Source organism: Chenopodium album, chromosome 14 (assembly GCF_948465745.1).
Source record: "Chenopodium album chromosome 14, dcCheAlbu1.1, whole genome shotgun sequence".
Lineage (NCBI taxonomy): Eukaryota > Viridiplantae > Streptophyta > Magnoliopsida > Caryophyllales > Amaranthaceae > Chenopodium > Chenopodium album.
The window spans coordinates 7,906,467-7,927,985 of NC_137847.1; the positions used below are offsets into that span (position 1 = coordinate 7,906,467).

The 21,519-nt window shown below is 36.1% G+C and overlaps 3 protein-coding genes across 4 annotated transcripts; 2 read left to right on the forward strand and 1 right to left on the reverse strand.

Moving 5' to 3' along the window:
* Window positions 1–2,994: 2,994 nt before the first annotated feature.
* On the reverse strand, window positions 2,995–6,591 carry LOC145578794 (protein SMALL AUXIN UP-REGULATED RNA 12-like). Of its 2 annotated transcripts, XM_081636097.1 has the most exons (4): window positions 6,335–6,591; window positions 4,406–4,548; window positions 3,649–4,206; window positions 2,995–3,460 (listed from the first exon to the last, which is right to left on the reverse strand). In XM_081636097.1, the coding sequence occupies exons 3-4, from the start codon at window positions 4,109–4,111 to the stop codon at window positions 3,441–3,443; spliced, it is 483 nt and encodes a 160-aa protein (XP_081492223.1). In that variant the 5' UTR covers window positions 4,112–4,206; window positions 4,406–4,548; window positions 6,335–6,591; the 3' UTR covers window positions 2,995–3,440. The 2 variants fall into 2 exon arrangements, with proteins under 2 accessions (XP_081492223.1, XP_081492222.1); XM_081636096.1 differs by lacking the exon at window positions 4,406–4,548.
* A 3,093-nt stretch (window positions 6,592–9,684) lies between these two features.
* Window positions 9,685–15,491, forward strand: LOC145577704 (geraniol 8-hydroxylase-like). Its single transcript, XM_081635170.1, has 5 exons — window positions 9,685–10,444; window positions 10,855–11,071; window positions 12,441–12,559; window positions 14,377–14,752; window positions 14,845–15,491. The coding sequence occupies exons 1-5, from the start codon at window positions 9,924–9,926 to the stop codon at window positions 15,451–15,453; spliced, it is 1,842 nt and encodes a 613-aa protein (XP_081491296.1). The 5' UTR covers window positions 9,685–9,923; the 3' UTR covers window positions 15,454–15,491.
* Window positions 15,492–16,231: 740 nt separating this feature from the next.
* Window positions 16,232–17,997, forward strand: LOC145578796 (geraniol 8-hydroxylase-like). Its single transcript, XM_081636098.1, has 2 exons — window positions 16,232–17,214; window positions 17,301–17,997. Exons 1-2 carry the CDS (start codon window positions 16,276–16,278, stop codon window positions 17,907–17,909), a joined length of 1,548 nt encoding a protein of 515 aa, XP_081492224.1. The 5' UTR covers window positions 16,232–16,275; the 3' UTR covers window positions 17,910–17,997.
* The last annotated feature ends 3,522 nt before the right edge of the window (window positions 17,998–21,519 follow it).

Consider the following 21,519-nt stretch of genomic DNA (forward strand, 5'->3'; position numbering starts at 1 on the left):
CCATTGTTGGTCTTCTTCATTGCCGCGAACTAGGATCGCTCGCTAGCTAGGTCAGATTGGAGCACCTGGTCTTGCCTTGCCCGCCGTCGTAAAGGCTTCCCCCACCGAAAATACCCCGAAAACCTCCCCTTCCCCACTACGAGCCGCCCCCCACAACCCTAATTCCCCACCTGAAACCAGCCCAGACTCGCATTTTAGGGTTAAGGGTGGTTTCAAGGTGGGGATTTAGGAATTGGGGGCGCGCGACTCGTGGTGGTAGAAGGGGTCGTTTTGCGGTGGTGGGAAAGAGGAGGGACGAGTTTAGGGGCAGGGGGAAATCGAAGGGAATGGGGGCCGGGAAAGGTGATGGGTGGGGGCTGGGCCGCTGGGGGTGACAAGGTAGATGAGTAAATCGACGCATGGGGAAGGCTTGGGTGTCAGCTGGAAAGGCTTGGCTAAGCATCGGCCGTCGGCAGTGGAAGGAGAGGGGAAGAGGGCGGTTGGGCAGGTGTTATAAGGGGTGGTTTTGTTTTTTTTTTTATTATTATTTTTAGAAAACTAACCATGATTAAGTGTTTTTTATTTTTTTATTTGAAATACTTAACTCTGGTTGAGTAATAAGTTAGATTTAACGGAAAAAACATTAGTAAGGTTATAGTTGAGAATTTTTAAAAGTATATGGCTACCAAAGATAATCGAAAAATAAGTTGGTTACCATTGGAAATAAGCAAAAGTAGAGGGCTACCATTGAGAATTTCCATTAAAAATATGACATAGCTTCCCAATGTCTTGTGGGATCCATGAAAGTACCTTGTCATCTTTTCTTTCAAGCCTAGCTAAAAGAGTCAAAATTACTCTAAATTTGAAGGCTTAATCCATGCTTTTGGACTAGTTTCGAGAAATTTTCCAAATTGAAATGAATTTAATGGGCATCCCCCGCAGTCATAAAGATTTATTTGGAACAAATTCATAACCGAATTATTAAGAGCTCTAAATGTAAAGAAGAAATATGATAGAGATTCAGTTAAATAATTTCTGTTCAGCAAAAATAATTTCATTTCAGTAATATTAATTTCAGTTCAGTAAATATAATTTAAGTTTAGCAAAATTAATTTCAGTTCAGTAAAAATAATTTCAGTTCAACAAAATAAGGTGAAGTGAACGGGACCTAAGTTTGGTCCAATTATATATGGGTATTTTGAGAATCAATTGTAATATTAGTCAAAAGCTGCAAGAGATAATTCCAATCACCAACATAGTATCCCAAGGTTTTATTAAGGTCAAGTGATTCCTTCACTAGGCTACCAAACCAAAAGCAAACTCTCTCATTACGATTGTTGATGCATGTGTACGGTAGAGATGGCAATCAAGCCAAGTTCAAGCCGAGTCAAGTTAGGTAAGAACTATTCGTGCAATGTTTGGATTTGGTTATTTGAGTTGAGTTTTTTTATTCTATTTGCTAATGTGCTTATTTTAATCATTAGAAAGATTGATTATTGTCTCAGGTCGAGTCAAGGAGAAATACTGATTTTGAGTAGAGTTCGGGTTTCAGATCGATAGTGGAGTATATGGATCAATTTTGTCAGGGTCATTTATGTTGGTGTTGGACACAACAACAAAATAAGGTATTAATAAGTGTAAAAAAAACAAATAATTAAGATAATAATAATGATAATAAAATAAATAAATAAATTGATTTAATAATCTAACCTTTGTCCCATTTATTTATTTCTAATAATAAGCTAATCTTTTGATTATTATATAATAATCCAATCTTTATCCCCATTCTATATTTTTTTAGGCCAAACTAGTCACCAACCCACAAAATTAATTATAATAATCAAAATTTTGGATTACTATTTATAAATGGGAAAGGGTAGATTATTAAAATCAAAATTTCCAAAAAAAATCATGTAAAAACAATAAAAAGGTACAAAAATTAAATAGAATGACTAATAGTCTAATACAGTAATGAGTTGGATAGTGGATTTAAAAAAAAAAAAAAAAAAAAAGTAATGAGTTGGATAGCAAAATATCAAGCCCATCAAGTCCATGACCATTTATGGCCCAAGCCCATGCAATCTAGCATTACAACAAGTCGTAAGCATAAAAAAACAACTGCAACTCAGCTTGTTAACTAGCAATCTAGAGTTTGTTAATTTTTATGTGTTGATTGCTTATTTAAATTTTTTTTTTTTAATTTATAATTATAGATTCTACAGTAAAGCTAAGGCAATTAATTTCTTAGTATTCTCATGATTTAGATTTCATGTGACTAAAGAAAACTTCACTTTATCGTCTTTTATTACCTTTTTCGATTCACTGTTAAAATCCATTATACACTTGAGTGTATCATGCACATTAATAGGTATATCATGCACATTAATACACAATGCACCCATGCTATGAGCATAAGATTGCTCTCGAAGTGAGCCAAATAAACCAAAATATGTTGTGAGACACGCTCATCTTTAGGGTTTAAGATGGTACATACAACCAACATTGGTGTTGAAATCGTTCAAAAACGGATTGTCAAATTTGTCCTTAATATTGCACATACATAGATACAAATTCATCTTATGATTGTTGGCGTTATATACAACAATGCTCAAATCACATACATAAGTACAACAATACTATACATCAAAAAAATTAAGAACAAAAGAAAGTGAATATAATAATTGAAGAAATTTGCATTCAAGCTCAACTAGCTACTGCAGTTAACTTCTTGTTGTTGGCTCTTCAATATGAGCTTGTGTGTTGCGCCATCTATGATGCTCAAGGTTGTTGTACAATCGTCTCTTAGGATTAGATAAAAAAATATTCCCTGAATTAGATCTTCAAATACGAAGCATCAACGGAAACAACCAAGTAGTGAATAATATATAGATCTATGTAAGAACATCAATCCAAAAATCCATGGTCTTCTCATCATATTTAAAGCTCGATGGCCAAACAGTTCTGAATATATATATTTTTTTTTTTGAAAGAAAACAGTTATGAATATATATACACATATGGTTAATTAGCAACATGTTAATTATATCTAAAACTCGTTTAATTACATAAACATAAGGTAAACATGATCACCTCGTATCACGTCTTGAAACTCATATATATACATGCGTAAAATTACTAACACCCAGAAAACAGTTCTTTGTATTTGAAATGAGATACATGCTTTCATGCCCAGAAAATCGTGGCAAGTACATTTGAAATATCTCCATTGTCTCCCAACATACTAAAGCAAGAAAACACAACCAAATAGTTTACCACCCTCCCTCAACCCCAGAAAAGAGAGGGGAACAACGATGATCCAGAAGATTAGCTTAAATCAAACCTCGAGTTACCTACCAAAAACAAGAAAAGGAAAATGCTGCTTACAAAAAACCTGCATTTACACTAGGGGTGAATAACCAAATGCTTCAAACGCTCTAAAGGACCATGCATAAACTCGTTCTTCAATATGCAGATTCTTCCACTGCAAAATTTTCCCAAATGTCTTGACGTTAGTACAGTATATCATAACATTTAACAAGCCTAAGTACCTAACTCTCATTTTCTTCCACTTAATGAGCAATATATCTAGAATGGTTTCTTGAAATTCACCATATCATCTTAATTTTTTACAAAATTGAACAAGGAAGGTAAAAGTGAATGTTAGTTTACCTGCTTCAGCCGGATGTTCACCCTTTTTCATGTTCTCATTTTCGATGCACTTGAGGAGATACTTGAAGATCTCGATATCACAAGGAATGGTAAGAGCACCACCATGATCAAATCCAAACTCTTCCTCAGCCTTTTCAAGGAGTACTTTGAAAAGATGATGGCTAAGATAATCAGTAGGGATGATGAACCTTCGAAGCTCTGACCCTACGTAAACCGCCAGATATCCCTTGGGAACATCAGGAGGAGGTTCAGGGCTGGGACATCCTTCTTCATCTGAATCGCATCCAATGGCTGAACTTTTCAACCGCTTAGTTACTTCAGGTGCGATTCCTGCGTGGTGAAGATGATCATCTTGGTCAGGCTGTCTTGAGTTCAGAGTGACATTTTGCCATTTTTGGAGGAGTTCTTTCAGCCTTACAATTTGTCTAATCCCACCCAACTTGCCATTTCCTTGTTCGTCCATGGCCTTATGCTTGTAAATTCAGCTTTTGATTTGTTTCTCCCTCGGTTGATATCAGCAGGTACAATTCCTGATGACTAGCATCATCAGATTGTCCACTACATGCAAAACAGAATAATACTTGGTCAAACAACTGAGATAAACAATTTGCATAATGCTTTCCCGAGATCAGTGCATAATGTAATGCTAAAGTAATGTTTTAGAACCAAACTAGAAGTGTCAATCAGCTAAAGATCAATTAGGTAAAATGTAACATCTAGTCACTTAATAAAGTGACAGCACACCATTTGCACTGACCTCAGAGCAAATCCTTTATATGAATTGAGCTAGAGAATCATGTCAATTGGGAAACTTGCAGCTCGGCTTATCACTCACTTTCTCTGTCTTTTACTTATATTAAGAACTTGAACTACGCTGACAGGATATATAAGATCTCTTCACTGCAAGAGCGAACAAAATGGCAAAAAAAAAAAAAAGATTTTGAGGATCAGCTAGAAGAGGAACTTATTACACAAAGGAGTTAAATGACTTGTTTCTCAGAAATGCCCCAAGTTGATAATGCCATATATCAAGGAATAGATAGGAACAACGAAGAATCACAAAGTTGAAATCCGTTGATAATAATGCACAATTTTGATGAGTTAAATCAACTTATAAGTGTATTTACGTGCATGAGCTTCAGCTTCAAATCCAATGACTCAATATCCCAAATATGACTTCTTTTTCACACCCTTTGTTTTTGTTATTATCATAGAAATGTGGTATTAGTATTGTAAGTTACAGAATTTAAAAGGGAAACTAAATAATATGCCCTCCGTTCCTTATAATTCTTTACGTATTAACTTTTATGGACTATAAAAAACTCACTCTTATAACTCATCAAAACCGTGGGATCTTGCTGTTAGCAGATTCAGCTTGAAATATATTTCCAATATATCGATTATTTAGAATTTTACTCATATCTTATTGATGATAATCACGGTCAAAGATGTGTATGGAAAGCCGAAATATTCAAAATGTAAAGAACTATTACTCGAGGAAAAAACTTCTAGCATCACTCTCAGGTCTCTAACTCCACATGCATCGAACTACCATCATATCTCATCATCTCCCATTATTAATTTATATTCGGTCCTTTCATTCTTAAGCATCTACATTCCTAATTCCTATAACAAAATGTTTGTACTACATCTTCTCTAATACGACGGATTTTTTTAGCATTCTGTAGTAAAACAGTATTAATGATATTCCATAGCATAATCAAACAAACCTAGAGCCCAATAATTGAGTCATGGAATTAGAAGCAAGTCAGCTACACAATCAAATTGAATCAATCACCTAGAGATATTATTCCAATATTGCACACATGGCAAAGAGATATGATCCATTCCTCATTTTCACATTATCATGGCAACATATATTATTATGATCATGATCAATAATAACAAATCAAAATATGATCCCAAAAACAAAAAAAAAAAAAGAAATTTGAAAAATAATAATTCAAATAGTCATGTATAGATCCAGCAACAATTAACTACACATGATTGTGACAAATTTAATTGGTTTACAGATCTAGCATGCATGTGCTTAACAAATTAACAATCAAATTTATCAAACTAAACCAATTAAGTCAGACATTATTATAGCATAAAATTATTTCAGCAAAAAAAAAAAAAAATAATAATAATAAATAAATAAATAAATATTACTGTGAAATTAAGCAAACCCATTTGATCAATTCTGCTAAATAATTCCAAAATTTCGGCATAAATATAAATAAAAATAATAATAAAATAAAAAAAAAACCCCAAAATTCTAAATGTATTGCACCCATTTCAAAGTATCAAAACCCATTTCATCGAATTTCCAACGCTAATTTTACACAAAACTTAAATATTAATTTATTTATTTATTTTTGACGCCACAAAACTCATTTATTTAAATGCATGTAACAACCCCAGGTCATAAATTTGAGAAATAATTTCTACATTCAATTGCAAAACTGAAATATTATGAAAAACCCAGAAATCTAAATGCATATTAAATCAAACCCATTTCATCAAATTCCCGAACAATTGCTACATTACATTACAAATTGTAAAGCAAAATGCAAAACCCAGAATTTAAAATGCAAACCAATTTAAACCCAGCTAATCAAATTTAGTATGAAACTCAAAATTCTATGAAAAAAATTATAAATTATAATGGGAAAAAATAAATTACCTGGAAATGTTGTTGGGAGAAGGCATGCATTCAGCTGTGACAGATAATGGAGATTTGAGAGATAAAATTGACAGAAAAGATAGAATAAACCCAAAAAAAATGACAAGTTGTATTAATTAGAAAAAACAGAGCATTTTCCCAAATTAAGTAATTTGTGGAAAATAATTAAAAGAAATTAATGAAAAAAAGATGTGAGGTAGGAAATTATTAATTTGGAGAGAGAAAATCGGGGAGAATAAGCACTAAGAGATGCGAAACTGTTGGATGTTGGAGAAATTTTTGGAATGATGAAAAAGTTAGTTATTATAATTATACTCAATTTCAAGCAAAGGTGACAATAGCTACCTTTTTTTGGTTACACTTGTAATCCCTCCATTTTTAAATACTTGCTCCACTTTTCTTTTTCGGTCGTTTTTAAATACTTGCTTCATTTTCTTATTTGAAAAGGTTTTACAATATTTAATTCATTTCTCTCACCTAGTGGACCCAACATAAATCATATTTTATTGATTTCATATTCTCTCCTCCAATTCTCTCCACTAATTTTACTTTTTACAATTTTATACTCTTTCACCTACCCCACTACTTCCATATTTTATTATTTTCTCTAATTTTTCCTAAAACTCCGCGCATGGAGAAATGGAGCGAGTATTTAAAACCGGAGGGAGTATATTATTGCACCTTATAATAGAATTTTCCCAAGAATGAGGAATAGCTCAAGTGGTTAGAGCCCCCTCTCGATTTCAAGAGATATTGGGATCGATTCTCATCACCCGCCCTTGTGGCTCTCTAAACACCAAAAATATATATTTATAATTTTCCCGTTTCAAACTAAGTACTCCATATTTAAATTAAAATATTACAACTTTTTACACTATTTATCTAATCCGTTTTAACTAATCTTAGTAATTTATACGGAGCACTATATAAGAAAAAATATAGTCATGTGTGAGTCTATATTGGAATCGTCTTAATAAATATTATATTAATATCATTGTAAAAGTTTTACATTACATACATGAGATAGAACAACAACTTTTTGGTGCAGCAGGCCACACCATGCGGCAGGGGTTACCCGAGTTTTTTTGTCAGGGGTTACTTGAATTACTCAGACAGGGGTTACTTAAAGGGCTCGGTCATGGGTTTCTCGAGTTACTCGATCATGGGGTACTCGAGTTACCAGATCAAGGGTTACTCGGTTAGTGGTTACTTGAAGGGTTACTCCGTCATAGGTTACTCGACTTACTCGGTGAGGGGTTACTCGACTTACTCGGTCAGGGGTTATTTAAGGAGTTTGGTCAGGGGTTACTCGAGTGATTCGGTTTGGGGTTACTTAAGGAGTTCGGTTAGGGGTTACTCGGTCAGGGGCTCAGAGAGGGTTCAGTCAGGGGTTAAATTGAGGGGTTACTCAGTCAAGAGCTACTTGAGTAGTTACTCGGTCAGGAGTTACTCGAGGGGTTAGGTCATGGATTACTCAAGGGGCTACTCGGTCAGGGGTTACTTGAGGGGTTACTCGATCAGGAGTAACTCAATTAAACCCTGACCGAGTAACTTGAGTAACCCCAACAACTCGAGTAACCCTTGAGTCTCTGACCGAGTAACTTGAGTAATCCTTTACCAAGAAACTCGAGTAACCCCTGACCGAGAAACTCGAGTAACCCCTGAGAAACTCGAGTAACCCCGGCAACTCGAGTAACCCTTGATCAAGTAACCCCTGACCGAGAAACTCGAGTAACCTCGACAACTCAAGTAACTTTAACCGAGAAACTCGATTAACCCCGGGTAAATTTGTGTTATACTTCTCCAAACGATTTTGATAAAGATTACTCGAGCTGTATACATCCAACCCCGCTTTACTATGACGTTTTAAATCCAACCTAGGATCTCATATGTCATATCTTATGTGTGAGTTAGGGCTGAGCAAAAGTATCCTAAAAACCGAAAACCTGATCCATAACCGATCCGAAAAATTAGGACACCTGATCCGATAACCATATAACGGTTTGGAGATCCAATCCGATAATTTGTTATCGGGTATGATTAAAGTAGGTAAAACTTAAAAGAACCACCTAAAACGAAAAGTAGGAAAAAAAAAAATGATTCATACTCACGTCAATCAAAGACTGGTTTTGATTTGGACTAAGATTGTAATCATGGGCCAAAGACTGTACTATACTACTAGATTGGATTGAATTACTACCTACGAAGTAATTCGTATAATTTTCTAGTCTATGATCTTTTTGGACTTTTTTACAAGAATTTGGCCAAAATATCACAAGTTTTGGTGCTATTTTACGTCAATATTTGGGATCAGAAATAAGTTTTGTGAGACCTATTCATAGCCTACGCAATTCAAGCCAACCCACAATACCATAATGGTGGTGTTGGATTTGATCTTACAGTAAAAAATCATCTTCCAACCTCATAATCATGTTTTACTTGAAAGCATAAATTGTATTTTATGAAGCATTTAATTATTTTGTTTCCGACTCCATCTAACATAAAGTAGATGAGCGCGTTGTCTATCATACATATAAGATACGTACATCCGGATGTAAAATTAGTCATTATCATATTATCTAGCAAAGCAAATGTAGTTTACACTAGCTAGTCTTACTACGTACATCACATTATCTATCATCCTTCGCTCTCAAATTGTTGCTTACACTAGCTAGTGTTACATCACATCAGCTAGAGTATAGGAATAATGAGAATGAGGTAATTAGATGAGATTATGAGAATGTAAATCATTGAAAATACTCAACATGACCAAGAGTTGGATTTTATGAAGATATAGTGATACAAAATACTTTTCAAAACATAGTTGATTAAATATTTGAAAATTGGAATAATAGCGCTATTAATAATGTAATTTGAACTAGTAATATGATAATTAAGTCAAAACAAAATGAATATATTATCTTCCTCGATAACCAGACATATCACAATGTTACATATGAAATAACAACCTTTGTAAAATTTAAAAATTAAAATTAAAATTTTCAAATATTGCCAACCCAAAATACAACTTAAATTGTTTTAAAATAATGTACCTTTTATTTTTTTTTTTTTTTTTTTAAAGAATAATGTACCTTCCATATTAGTAAAAGACATCAATTGCTGGAATATAATTAGTAATACAAAAATATTAAGAGAAATACATGGTAGAATAGATATACATGAGGACTTGTGATTATCAGATACAACTGTTAATTTTATCAGATTCTTCATAAACACCAAAAATATAGGAGTTTTACAGATTTTTTTTTTTTTTACCTTAAATAGCTCAAGTCTAATACTATTTCACAAATTAGCTAAGAATTTAAGGTGGCAATTGTATAAATAACTAAATTAGTAATTAGAACAATTAAACCAACTTTCTGTATATTTTTCTTTGCAACAAAACTTAAAATCTCTTCACTGCAGGACCTATTTGACATCTTTTTCTACAGGGCCTATTTGATATCGCTTCACAGCATCAAATAGGTCCTGCACCATTTCACTGCATCAGATAGGTCCTGAACCAAATCTATCTATCAAATTAATCTCAATCTAATCGCGATTACCATTTCACTGCATCAAATAGGCCATGGATTACCTGAGTTTTGTGTTGTGCCTTCTACTAGCATGTATTATGATCAACCTCCTTTCAACTGTAAAGAGACGTAATCAATCGAAGCCTAGGATACTACCACCAGGTCCACCCAAAATACCTGTCTTTGGGAACCTCTTTAGCCTCGGCACAAACCCACATATTTCCGTGACTGAACTTGCCAAGACTTATGGCCCTCTCATGACTTTACAGCTTGGCCAAGTGACAACCGTGGTGGTTTCCTCGGTTGACTTGGCCAAAGAAGTGCTTCAAAAGAATGATATTTTCTTCTGCAACAGGTTTGTTATTGATGCTTTTGATGCACTTAACCACCAACAAAGCTCACTGGCATTCATGCCAGTATGTCCTGCATGGCGAAAGCTTCGCAAAATCTCCAACTCTAAAGTATTTTCAGCCAGTAAACTTAACTCGAGCCAAAGCCTAAGGAAGAAAAAGGTGACAGACCTCCTTGACTATGTCCAAAAACAAAGCGAAACTGGTTTGGCAGTGGACATTGGGCAAGTAGCATTCTGATAAAATAGAGAAGAATAGAAAATAATTGGAATAGAATTGCTTGCCTTCTCATTGAAAAACATTGGGAATATATAGAGTTACAAAGATATCAGGAATTAACTAAAATATAAAAGATAAATATAAGGAAATATTCTATCAAATCTCCTAATATACGATAATATCTCAATACCCCCCCTCAAGTTGGAGCATGGGGATAAAAAATGCCCAACTTGGAGAGAAGATAATCAAATTGTGCTTTCCCAAGTGCCTTTGTAAAAATGTCAGCAAGCTGTGAAGATGTCGAAACATGAGAAGTAGATAGCCATCCCTCAGTAATAGCATCACGAACAAAGTGACAATCGATCTCAATGTGCTTTGTACGTTCATGAAAAACCGGATTCTTTGCAATGTGCAGAGCTGCCTCATTATCACAAAATAACTTAATTGCCTTTGGATGTTGCACACCAAGACTCAATAACAAAGCCTTCACCCATTTTAGCTCTTTAGAACACGAAGACATGGACCTATACTCGGCCTCCGAAGAAGAGAAAGAAACTGTTGGTTGCTTCTTAGTTTTCCATGAAATAGGAGATTTTCCAAGAAAAACTAGCCAACCAGATAAAGAACGTCGAGTAAGAGGACAAGCAGCCCAATCTGAATCACACCAACCCTGCAGAGTTAAATCACAATCAGAGCTTAATAAAATACCCTGTCCAGGAGTCCCTTTCAAGTATCGAACTACCCTCATTGCAGCATCCCAGTGTTCACTACGAGGTTGCTGCATAAACTGAGTCAAAATATGAACTGAATACGCCAAGTCAGGGCGTGTGACAGTAAGATAAATCAATCGACCAACAAGCCGTCTATAGGACTCTGGATCAGAAAGAAATTCGCCGGTGGCCAATCCCAATTTGTGATTTTGCTCCATGGGAAAACCACTAGGCTTTGCTCCTAACAAGCCCGTCTCAGAAACAATATCCAGAGTATATTTTCGCTGACACAAGAATAAACCTGCAGAGCTACGAGCCACTTCAATCCCCAAAAAATATTTCAAAGGACCTAGATCCTTCATCTTGAAACAGTCACATAAGTAGGCCTTAAAAACAGTCAATGCAGCGGAATCGTTCCCAGAAATAATCAAATCATCAAGATACACTAAAACTGTAATCTGAGTATCACGAGTAGTATGAGTGAATAAAGAATAATCAGAGTAAGATTGTTTGAAACCATACTGTTTTAAGGCTTTGGTGAGTTTAGCAAACTAACATCGAGGTGCTTGCTTCAAACCATAAAGAGACTTTTTCAATCTGCAAACCAAAGAAGGATCCGAACTCTGAAAACCGGGTGGTAATTTCATGTAAACTTCTTCATCCAAGTCACCATGAAGAAACGCATTATGAACGTCCATTTGGTGAATTTCCCAATTCTTGGCGGCCGCAATAGCAAGAATAGTACGAACCGTGGTCATCTTAGCAACCGGAGCAAATGTCTCATCATAATCTACACCTTCTTTCTGATGGTTCCCATATACCACCAAACGAGATTTTAGACGCTCAACTTCACCATTAGCAAGAAACTTGGTTTTATAGACCCATTGACTTCCTAGAGCCTTTTTACCCGGGGGAAGAGGCTCCAAAGTCCAAGTACCATTGTTCTCTAAAGCTCGAATTTCTTCATTCATTGACTTACGCCATCCTTCATATTGCATAGCTTCTTTGAAAGTTGTCGGATCTTTAGTTTGAACAACGGCTGAAATAAACTTCCGATAATTCACAGAAAATTTGTCACAATGTATATAGTGTGCTAAAGGATAAGGAGTACCTGAAGACTGATTGGAAGACGGAGATGGACTATTGGCAAAGACCGAGTGAGTGACAAAATCACGAAGCTTAACAGACCGGTATTTTTCTCGAAAACCGCGACCCATATCAGGCTGTTGGGCTACGGGTATAGTGCTAGTGGCTGGCTGCTGTGTGGCTGGAGTGTGCTGCGGTGCCCCAGCAAGCTGCTGCTGCTGTGACGCAGCATGGTGCTGCTGCTGGGCAACCTCGGCAGTGGCAGCTTGCTGCTGTGCTGCAGCCTCGGCAGTGGCAGCTTGCTGCTGCTGTTGAGCCTCGGCAGTAGCAGCTTGCTGCTGCTGTTGAGCAGCCTCGGCAGTGGCTTGCTGCTGCTGTTGGGTAGCCACGGCAGTAGCTTGCTGCTGCTGTTCATTGTGCTGGGCAGTGGACTCCGCGGCCCCCCTGTGGCCAGCAACATTTTGCCGCAAGGGGGTTGCGGAGTGGGCTGCCTCATTGTATTCATAGGCTTCGACATCCTCAAAAATTTCCGAAAAATCGCTATGAACATCAACCGACATATCATGCATACTCACATCAATATTAATGTCATCCGGACAACCAAAGGGAAAAATTTCTTCCACAAATTTGACATCACGAGACACAAAGAACTCTTTAGTTTCAAGATCATATAACCTCCATCCCTTCTTCCCAAACGGATACCCCAAAAATACACACTTTCGACTCCGACTAGCAAACTTATCCCCCTTAGTCTTTTGATTATGAGCAAAACACAAGCATCCAAAGGTACGAATAGCATCAAAGGAAGGGGTTTTATTAAAGAGAATTTCGAATGGGTTTTTGTTTTGAAGAATAGGGGTTGGAGTTCGGTTTATTAAGTGAGCGGCGGCCAAAACACATTCACCCCAAAAATAAATAGGCAATTTTGCTTGAAATCTCAAGGCTCTCCCAACATTAAGAATGTGTTTATGTTTTCGTTCAACTCTCCCATTTTGTTGAGGGGTTCCCACACAAGAAGTTTGGAAAATAATTCCAGTAGCAATAAAAAAATCAATCAAGCAATTAAATTCGGTTCCATTATCACTCTGAACAATTTTAATTGTCTGATTAAATTGCCTTTCAACCATAGCAACAAACGCCATAAACATCTGAAAAACTTCTGTTTTATCAATCAACAAATAAATCCACACAGCTCTTGAATAATCATCAACAATAGTTAAAAAATAACGAGCCCCACACGAAGAAACATGTCGATATGGACCCCATAAATCACAATGCACTTTCTCAAAAATTCTAGATGTTTTATTTTCACTCAAGGGAAATTTGTCTCTAGGATGCTTAGCACGAAAACATACTTCACAACCTTTATTTAAACTACTTTTATTGCTAATGTGCGGAAGTAACTTAACTATTTTCTCCGAAGGATGCCCCATTCTTCTATGCCAAAGCTCCAAATCTGACATTGCTTCAACCACAGACACCCGTTGCACCATATTCGACTTGCCAAAGAAATAATATAGTCCATCTCGCCTAATTCCCGTTCCAATCAGCTGCTTCAGTCGGTCCTGTATAGCACACATATATGAGTTAAATTGAACAACAACATTTAATTGATCACTGAGTTGTGTAACGGAAAGTAAATTGCAATTAAGATGTGGCACAAAAAGGACTCCAGAGATAGTTATTTGATCGGATAATTTGACCGATCCTTCCAAAGTAGCAAAAACACTTTCACCATTCGGCAATCCAACGGGACATTCAATATAACGAGTGTCAAATAACCAAGATTTATTGCCGGTAACATGATGAGTAGCTCCGGTATCTATAATCCAACAAGTATCATCAAATTGACGATATAGATGATTTTCATGAATATTTGCATTACCCACAATTATAGGTAAAGGGGACGAAGGTGATGTCTCACCACCGGCCATGGTTGTGATTTTGAAGGGAAAAAAAAATTAACCTGCTCTTGATACCATGATAAAATAGAGAAGAATAGAAAATAATTGGAATAGAATTGCTTGCCTTCTCATTGAAAAACATTGGGAATATATAGAGTTACAAAGATATCAGGAATTAACTAAAATATAAAAGATAAATATAAGGAAATATTCTATCAAATCTCCTAATATACGATAATATCTCAATACATTCACCACCACCTTGAATTTGTTGTCGAACACAATATTTTCAGTGGATTTGGGTGATCCTAGTTCAGGATATGCCGGTGGATTCAGAGAGACTGTACGAGGTATAATGGAGGAAATGGGGAAACCTAACTTTGCTGATTATTTTCCTCTGTTGAAGAAGATAGATCCACAAGGTATTAGACGGCGTCAAACCGTACACTTTGGGAAGCTGATTGATCTATTTGAAACCATGATTGACCAACGATTGCAAGGCAAAAGACCACCAGGATCAACACCAGGCGACGATGTTTTGGATGCTTTACTAGGCATTAATCAAGAAAACTCTGAGGAATTAGAACTAGAAAAAATTCCACATCTTTTGCTGGTAGTCATCTGCACTAGTTGATTTAGACATTTATTTTTGCAGATCATCATCCTTGCATTACTTAAAAAATAATTGATATTTCTTGTCTGCAGGACCTGTTTGGTGCAGGAACTGATACAACATCGACTACCCTTGAATGGGCATTGGCAGAACTAATTCGCAACCCTGAAAAACTGACAAAAGCACAAGCAGAGCTCCAAGAAATCATAGGAAAAGGTAATCCAGTGGAAGAATCAGACATTGCACAGCTCCCATACTTGCAGGCCATTGTCAAGGAAACCTTCAGGCTACACCCACCAACACCCTTTCTAGTACCGAGGAAAGTTGATGCAGATGTGGAGCTCTACGGTTACACAGTGCCTCAAAATGCACAAGTCCTGGTCAATGTATGGGCAATGGGAAGGGAACCGAATCTATGGAAGAACCCAAACTCCTTTGAGCCAGAGAGATTTATAGGATCTAAGATTGATGTAAAAGGTTGCGATTTTGAGCTGATTCCATTTGGTGCTGGTCGTAGGATATGCCCTGGATTGCCATTGGCTCATCGGATGATCCATTTGATGCTGGGGTCACTAATCCACAGTTTTGACTGGAGGCTAGAAGGAGGATTTCCACCAGAAAAAATGGATATGGAAGATAAATTTGGGATCACGTTGGAAAAAGCTCAGCGACTTCGTGTCATTCCAGCCCTTCGTAGCTAAGGAAAACATTAGAGTTTGCATCAACTTGGAAAATATTCAGTGACTTCTTGTAATTTTTTGTTTGTGTGTGATTATGATAATTTCATGTTAATAAACAAACACTTGGTTCCATATTTAGAAAATTTTCTAGCTTAATTCAACTCGCATATTAACAGAAGGCAGATTATTTGCAGAATGGTAAAAAGTATGAAATAAAGACGAGCAATAAGATAGAGATCCTATACTTGTAGTAATCTGTGATGATCCAGCTCCAGAAATATTAACATGTCTAACTCAACCGCGCTGCAAGAACTAATACATGCCCGGTGAACAAAGTAACATATGAGATGGTTATACATGGAAAAATTGACATGGAAAAATTGTCAGAAACTACCCATATCTAATACTCCCTTGACCCTTCATCCGACAAATAACTTTTCATTTTGTTCTTACTGCTTGTCTTAAAAATTGTTTCTCATTCAAGTCTTGACTTGACTTTAATTGAACAGCATTCCAATAAAATTGTGATATTTTACTTTGGATTATTCTAAATTTTAACATGTGGATATTATTTTTCTGTCCTTGCAGTTTTTAGTTGATCTCCAACGCTATTTCTAACCAATTTGTCCAGTTGCTAACAGAAATTATAGTACTGCAGTTATTTCAGCTCATTGTAGTCATTTTCAACTATCATAACTCATTATAAGTGGGACTGGTGCAATATGAAATCAGTTTACAACCACATACTGATGATTTTTCATTGAAACATATCTCTAAGACCTTAAAACACAAAACATTCCATGACTTGCATTTTCAAAATAATGTAGCATCGATTTACCTGTAATGCAATATATAGTAAGATTACTTAGTGTAGTTATAGCTATGGATTACCTGAGTTTTGTGCTGTGTCTTCTACTATCATGGGCTGCTATCCATTTCCTCCTTTCAAACATTTTCAAAAGTCATGAATCGAATCCGCAGAACTTGCCACCAGGTCCTCCCACTCTACCCATCTTCGGGAATCTCTTCAGCCTCGGTGCAAAACTACATGTTTCCTTGGCTGAACTTGCCAAGAGTTATGGCCCTCTCATGACTCTGCAGCTCGGCCAAGTGACGACAGTGATTGTTTCCTCAGCTGTCATGGCAAAGGAAGCCCTTCAAAAGAATGACCTTCATCTCTCTAACAGGCCGGTCATTGATGCTGTTCGTGCACTCGACCACCATCATAATTCAATCATCTGGATGTCACTTTCACCTCTTTGGAGAAATCTACGAAAAATCACTAACTCTGAAGTTTTTTCTACTCATAAACTTGACAAGAGCCAAGGTCTTAGGAGGGAAAAGGTAAGAGATCTCCTTGACTATATCCGAAAGCAAAGTGAAGCAGGTTTGACAGTGGACATTGGGCAAGTAGCGTTCACCACCTCACTGAATTTGCTATCAAACAGCTTCTTTTCAATGGATTTGGGTGACCCCAAATCTGAATATGCTTGTGAATTTAGAGACACTACGCGAGGTATAATGGAAGAATTGGGGAAACCCAACTTTGCTGATTATTTCCCTATTTTGAAGAAGATAGACCCCCAAGGCATCAGACGGCGTACAAGTCTACACTTTGGGAAGTTGATTGATTTTTTCAACATCATAATTGACCAACGATTGCAGGGAAAGAGACTACAAGGATCAACGATACAAGGCGATGATGTTTTGGATACCTTACTTGGCATCAGTCAAGACAAATCTGGGGAATTACCACTATTAACAATTCCTCATCTGCTAATGGTAATCACCTACTCTTATTCATTCAAAGTTTTTGCTCAACATGTTCCTCCGCGTTATACAAAATCCTTGACATCTCTTCTCTGCAGAACCTGTTTGGTGCAGGAACTGACACAACATCGTCTACCCTTGAATGGGCGATGGCAGAATTGCTTCGCAACCCAGAAAAGCTGAAGAAAGCACAAGCAGAGCTCCAAGAAACCATTGGAAAAGAAAACCCAGTTGAAGAATCTGATATGGCCCGGCTCCCATACTTGCAGGCCATTGTCAAGGAAACCTTAAGACTACACCCAGCAGCACCACTTCTGGTGCCAAGAAAAGCTGACTCAGATGTGAAGCTTTGTGGTTTTACCGTGCTAAAAGACACACAAGTCCTGGTCAATGTATGGGCAATTGGGAGAGATCCGGAGCTGTGGGAAAACCCAAACTCATTTGAGCCAGAGAGATTTATGGGGTCTGCAATCGATGTAAAAGGTCGTGATTTCGAGCTGATTCCATTTGGTGCAGGCCGTAGGATCTGCCCTGGGTTGCCACTGGCTATTCGTATGATCCATTTGATGCTGGGATCACTGATTCACAAGTTTGATTGGAAGCTGGAAGGAGGTACTCTGCCAGAGAAGATGGATATGGAGGAGAAGTTTGGGATCACATTAGAAAAAGCTCAGCGACTTCATGTAGTTCCAATGCTTCGCATATGAGTTTTTTTGTAAAGAATTTGGGATCAGCTTGGAAGATTCTCAGCAATTTCTTCACACTTCAGTTTGAGTGTGATAATCTAATTGTTTATTAAAAGAACACATTACTTATTTCCATAAAAGCACTAAATAATCAGATGCTACAAATCAAGGATGTCAAGGAACCTGATACAGCATAACACTGGTCTTGATTCTGAACATTAAAAATACTGTATGTAATCTATAAACCGCTGATAAAGAGGCAGAACAATGCAATTCCCACTCCATACATGCATGCAACATTGAAACCACAGAAAAAAGAAAGACAGAATCAGCAGAATAATGATTATGAAGTATGACAGAGTATTAAACTATATGATATTCTTAATATAGAATTAATATAAGCTCATTTCATCAAAACTCAAATTATTTTGACGAAATTGTCCACAAAAAAAAAATGATGAAAGAAGAGGGCGTTATCCTTATAAAAAGTCTATATCACTATATACCTTCCATTTCATCATGTGAAAAAACTCTTTTCCCCAAATGATTCATCTTTCATTCATAGCTAAATCATTAGCTTCCTTAAGGCCCAAATAAGTAAAACTCTCATATTAGATTGAACTCACATAAGATTTCTGACTTCCCACCTTTGTACTTCATGGACCATAGAAAAGAGGGAGAGAATAAAGTGGAAGGTCAATGCCAAAAATACAGCCTCCCAGCATCCGTTTGTCATCATATTGTGGTGATTTTTTTTTGATTAAACTATCAGACAATACTTCAAATGGCTGAGGTTTCCTTTTGACCTATTAGATAATCTATGTTATGATACAGAGTTGCCACCCCTCATCGAGCAACAGTTTAAGACCTCAACATCGGCCAAAGCTGAAGTGCTGAGGAACATGCAAATGCAGTGAATTTTATCTGATTTGAAATGATAAAAACAAATAACTAGAAAATTCAAACTTGTTTCCCAATAAAATCACTCTTTTGCACACTACATAAAATCATTCACAAAACAACCATATCCAATAAACAGCAGAATAAATCCAATCATTCTAAAACAAACCTCCACTCATAATTATTGAACAAGGTTTGAGTAACAAAAATTATAACCTTGGATGAAGAAAACAGAAAGGATGTGGCTGACATTGTAATTAAGGTAGATTACGTGGCTATGTGTCCTAAATTGTGGGTGTGACTAACATCCTAACAGGGTTTATAGGAATCACTGACGAAGAATGAAAAAAATTTAGTGAATTAAAATGGTGAAACAGTATTCAACAGATGATAGAGCAAGAATTATATAATTATAAGCTACTAAACAAAGAAACAGATCATCAGTCATTGAAAACTGAAGGAAGGAGCAGCCAAAGAATGAACAAGTTATATTGTATAAATTAGAGGTTTTAGGTCACGCCAGAATTCTACTAGAACTTCAGGTTATTTGTTACAGACCAGGCGAAGAATCAGTTGAATTGAGTGGCAACAAGCTTATCAGTCATCTATCTCCCCCCCCCCCCCCCCCCCCCCACACACACACACACCCTCTTAAATCTTTGCATGAAGTTCTTGTAATGTTTTTACAAAACGGTAGAGTTTTAGTACCAATAATATAGTCTTAGAAAAAGAACATATCAATTCAGTGTTGTAAATTTGTAATCTTGTATAACAGCAAGCAACCCGGTATAATAGTTATAGCTAGGTACACATACAATAATTATTTTTTGAAAAAATAAATAAATACATATATAGAACAGCAATACAAGCAAACTTCCAATAATTAAAAAACGTAAAATTGCTAACATAAGAGTTCTCCTCCTATCTATCAAAGTTACTGACTTCAAATCTGGTTCATCACTTGATCAAACAGCAGCTAGCATCAATACAACTTCATAACAAAAGTAAGTTTTATATTTATTTTCTACCCCAATATGATTGACAGGGGGATATACTAATGACTTCCCATCGAAAAATTTGAAATTGTGGGCAGTAAGGACGATTCTTGGAGAAACATATGGGCATACCAAAGAAGCAAATAGTAGCGAAAAAGCACATAATAAAAAGAAACCCTTTGGTTATACAATATACTGAAGCTAATAGAATTGATCAATCATGGAAGTTATTAGATAAAAAAGGATTGCCAATCAGTCAAATGACAACCTATATCATTCTATGATGATTTTGCTCTTTTTCAAATTTCAATTTTTCAATTTATTCTATTCTCCTTGACAATGTACCTCAAAAGAAACTTGAAATCACTCCAACTTCCAACTTTATGATTAGAATTAGCCAATTTTTACCCCATTTGACATAATCCAACTGCTACCCCAGGGTTCAGCACCCATGATCTTCATCCAATTGTCCTAAATCAGTATACTTTAATCAAAGATTCATCCTTGAATCGCCTAAAATGGCTAAAAACACAGTTCCGTACCTTTTTAACCTCTTCTTAAGCAAATTGGTAATGACAACATCAAAATGATCCTAATTTGTAAAAGGGTATTCCTTAATAGCCCTAATAACTCGAGTGATTGGTAATGAATTTGTGTGTAAATCAGCAAGCAATTTGGCACAAATATGTCCATATTACACCATTTACAACCACAAATATTAGAATTTCTCTCTTCCCACACCCCCATTACCTTTCCACACAAAGGAAGCAAATTCGAATCCTAATTCAACTATTTTTTAAAATCAGAGAATTTGGACAAACATATAACAAAAATTGACCACATCTAAGGCAGTCAAAATAATCTATATCTATACTTCTATATTAAAAAGCGTTCCTAAAACAGAATCCTTTTTTTATGTTTGACATGTCAACCATATGTGCCACATGTCACTATAAACATGACATGTCACCTTCACAACATGTATTAGGTTTGCATCCAAAAAATGCTTTTAACAAGACTTGAACTCAAGACCAGTTGGTCTTGAGTTCAAGTCTTACCATCTTAGCCATTTATAACTTGTGTTTTTTTTATCCAACAAAATTATGGTTAACTTAGATAAGTTAATTGGTATTTTATTATACTATTTGTTTCCATTATGTAATGATTGAGTTTGACAATTAAAAAATATTTATAGCAACACTTAAACTCGAAACCAACAAATACAAACTAGCAACCCGGGGCATCGCCTGGGCCACACACTAGTTTTAATATAAAAAATGCTCCATAGAAAGTAAAATTTGAACTTTACCGGTCTTTTTTGAAGCATGCAATATGATGGTTAGAGGTTTCCATTGTTGTGAGCTCTGAGTAGTGCCGTAAGCCTACTCGTACAATACAAGTAAGAAAGAGAAATAAAGTGGGCTTACAATTTCTCAAGTTTAGGCCCAAACATCTTTCAGTTTAAGCCCACTCGGGGTGTTTAGATGGAACAAAAAGTTTAGCTGCATACTTACACTCACTTAGGGCCTGTTCTGATTTACTGAAAATAATTGAGCTGAACTGAACTGAATTAATTGGGGCTGAAATGAATTGTTTAGGAGAGAAGGAAATTAGAAACATAACTAAACTGAACAGAATTGATCAGTTCAATTCAATTATTTGTAGCCTTAGGGGCCGTTTGGTTGGGGGTATTCATTAAAGGAAATGGGAATCAACTTCTTTTATTCCCTTTGTTG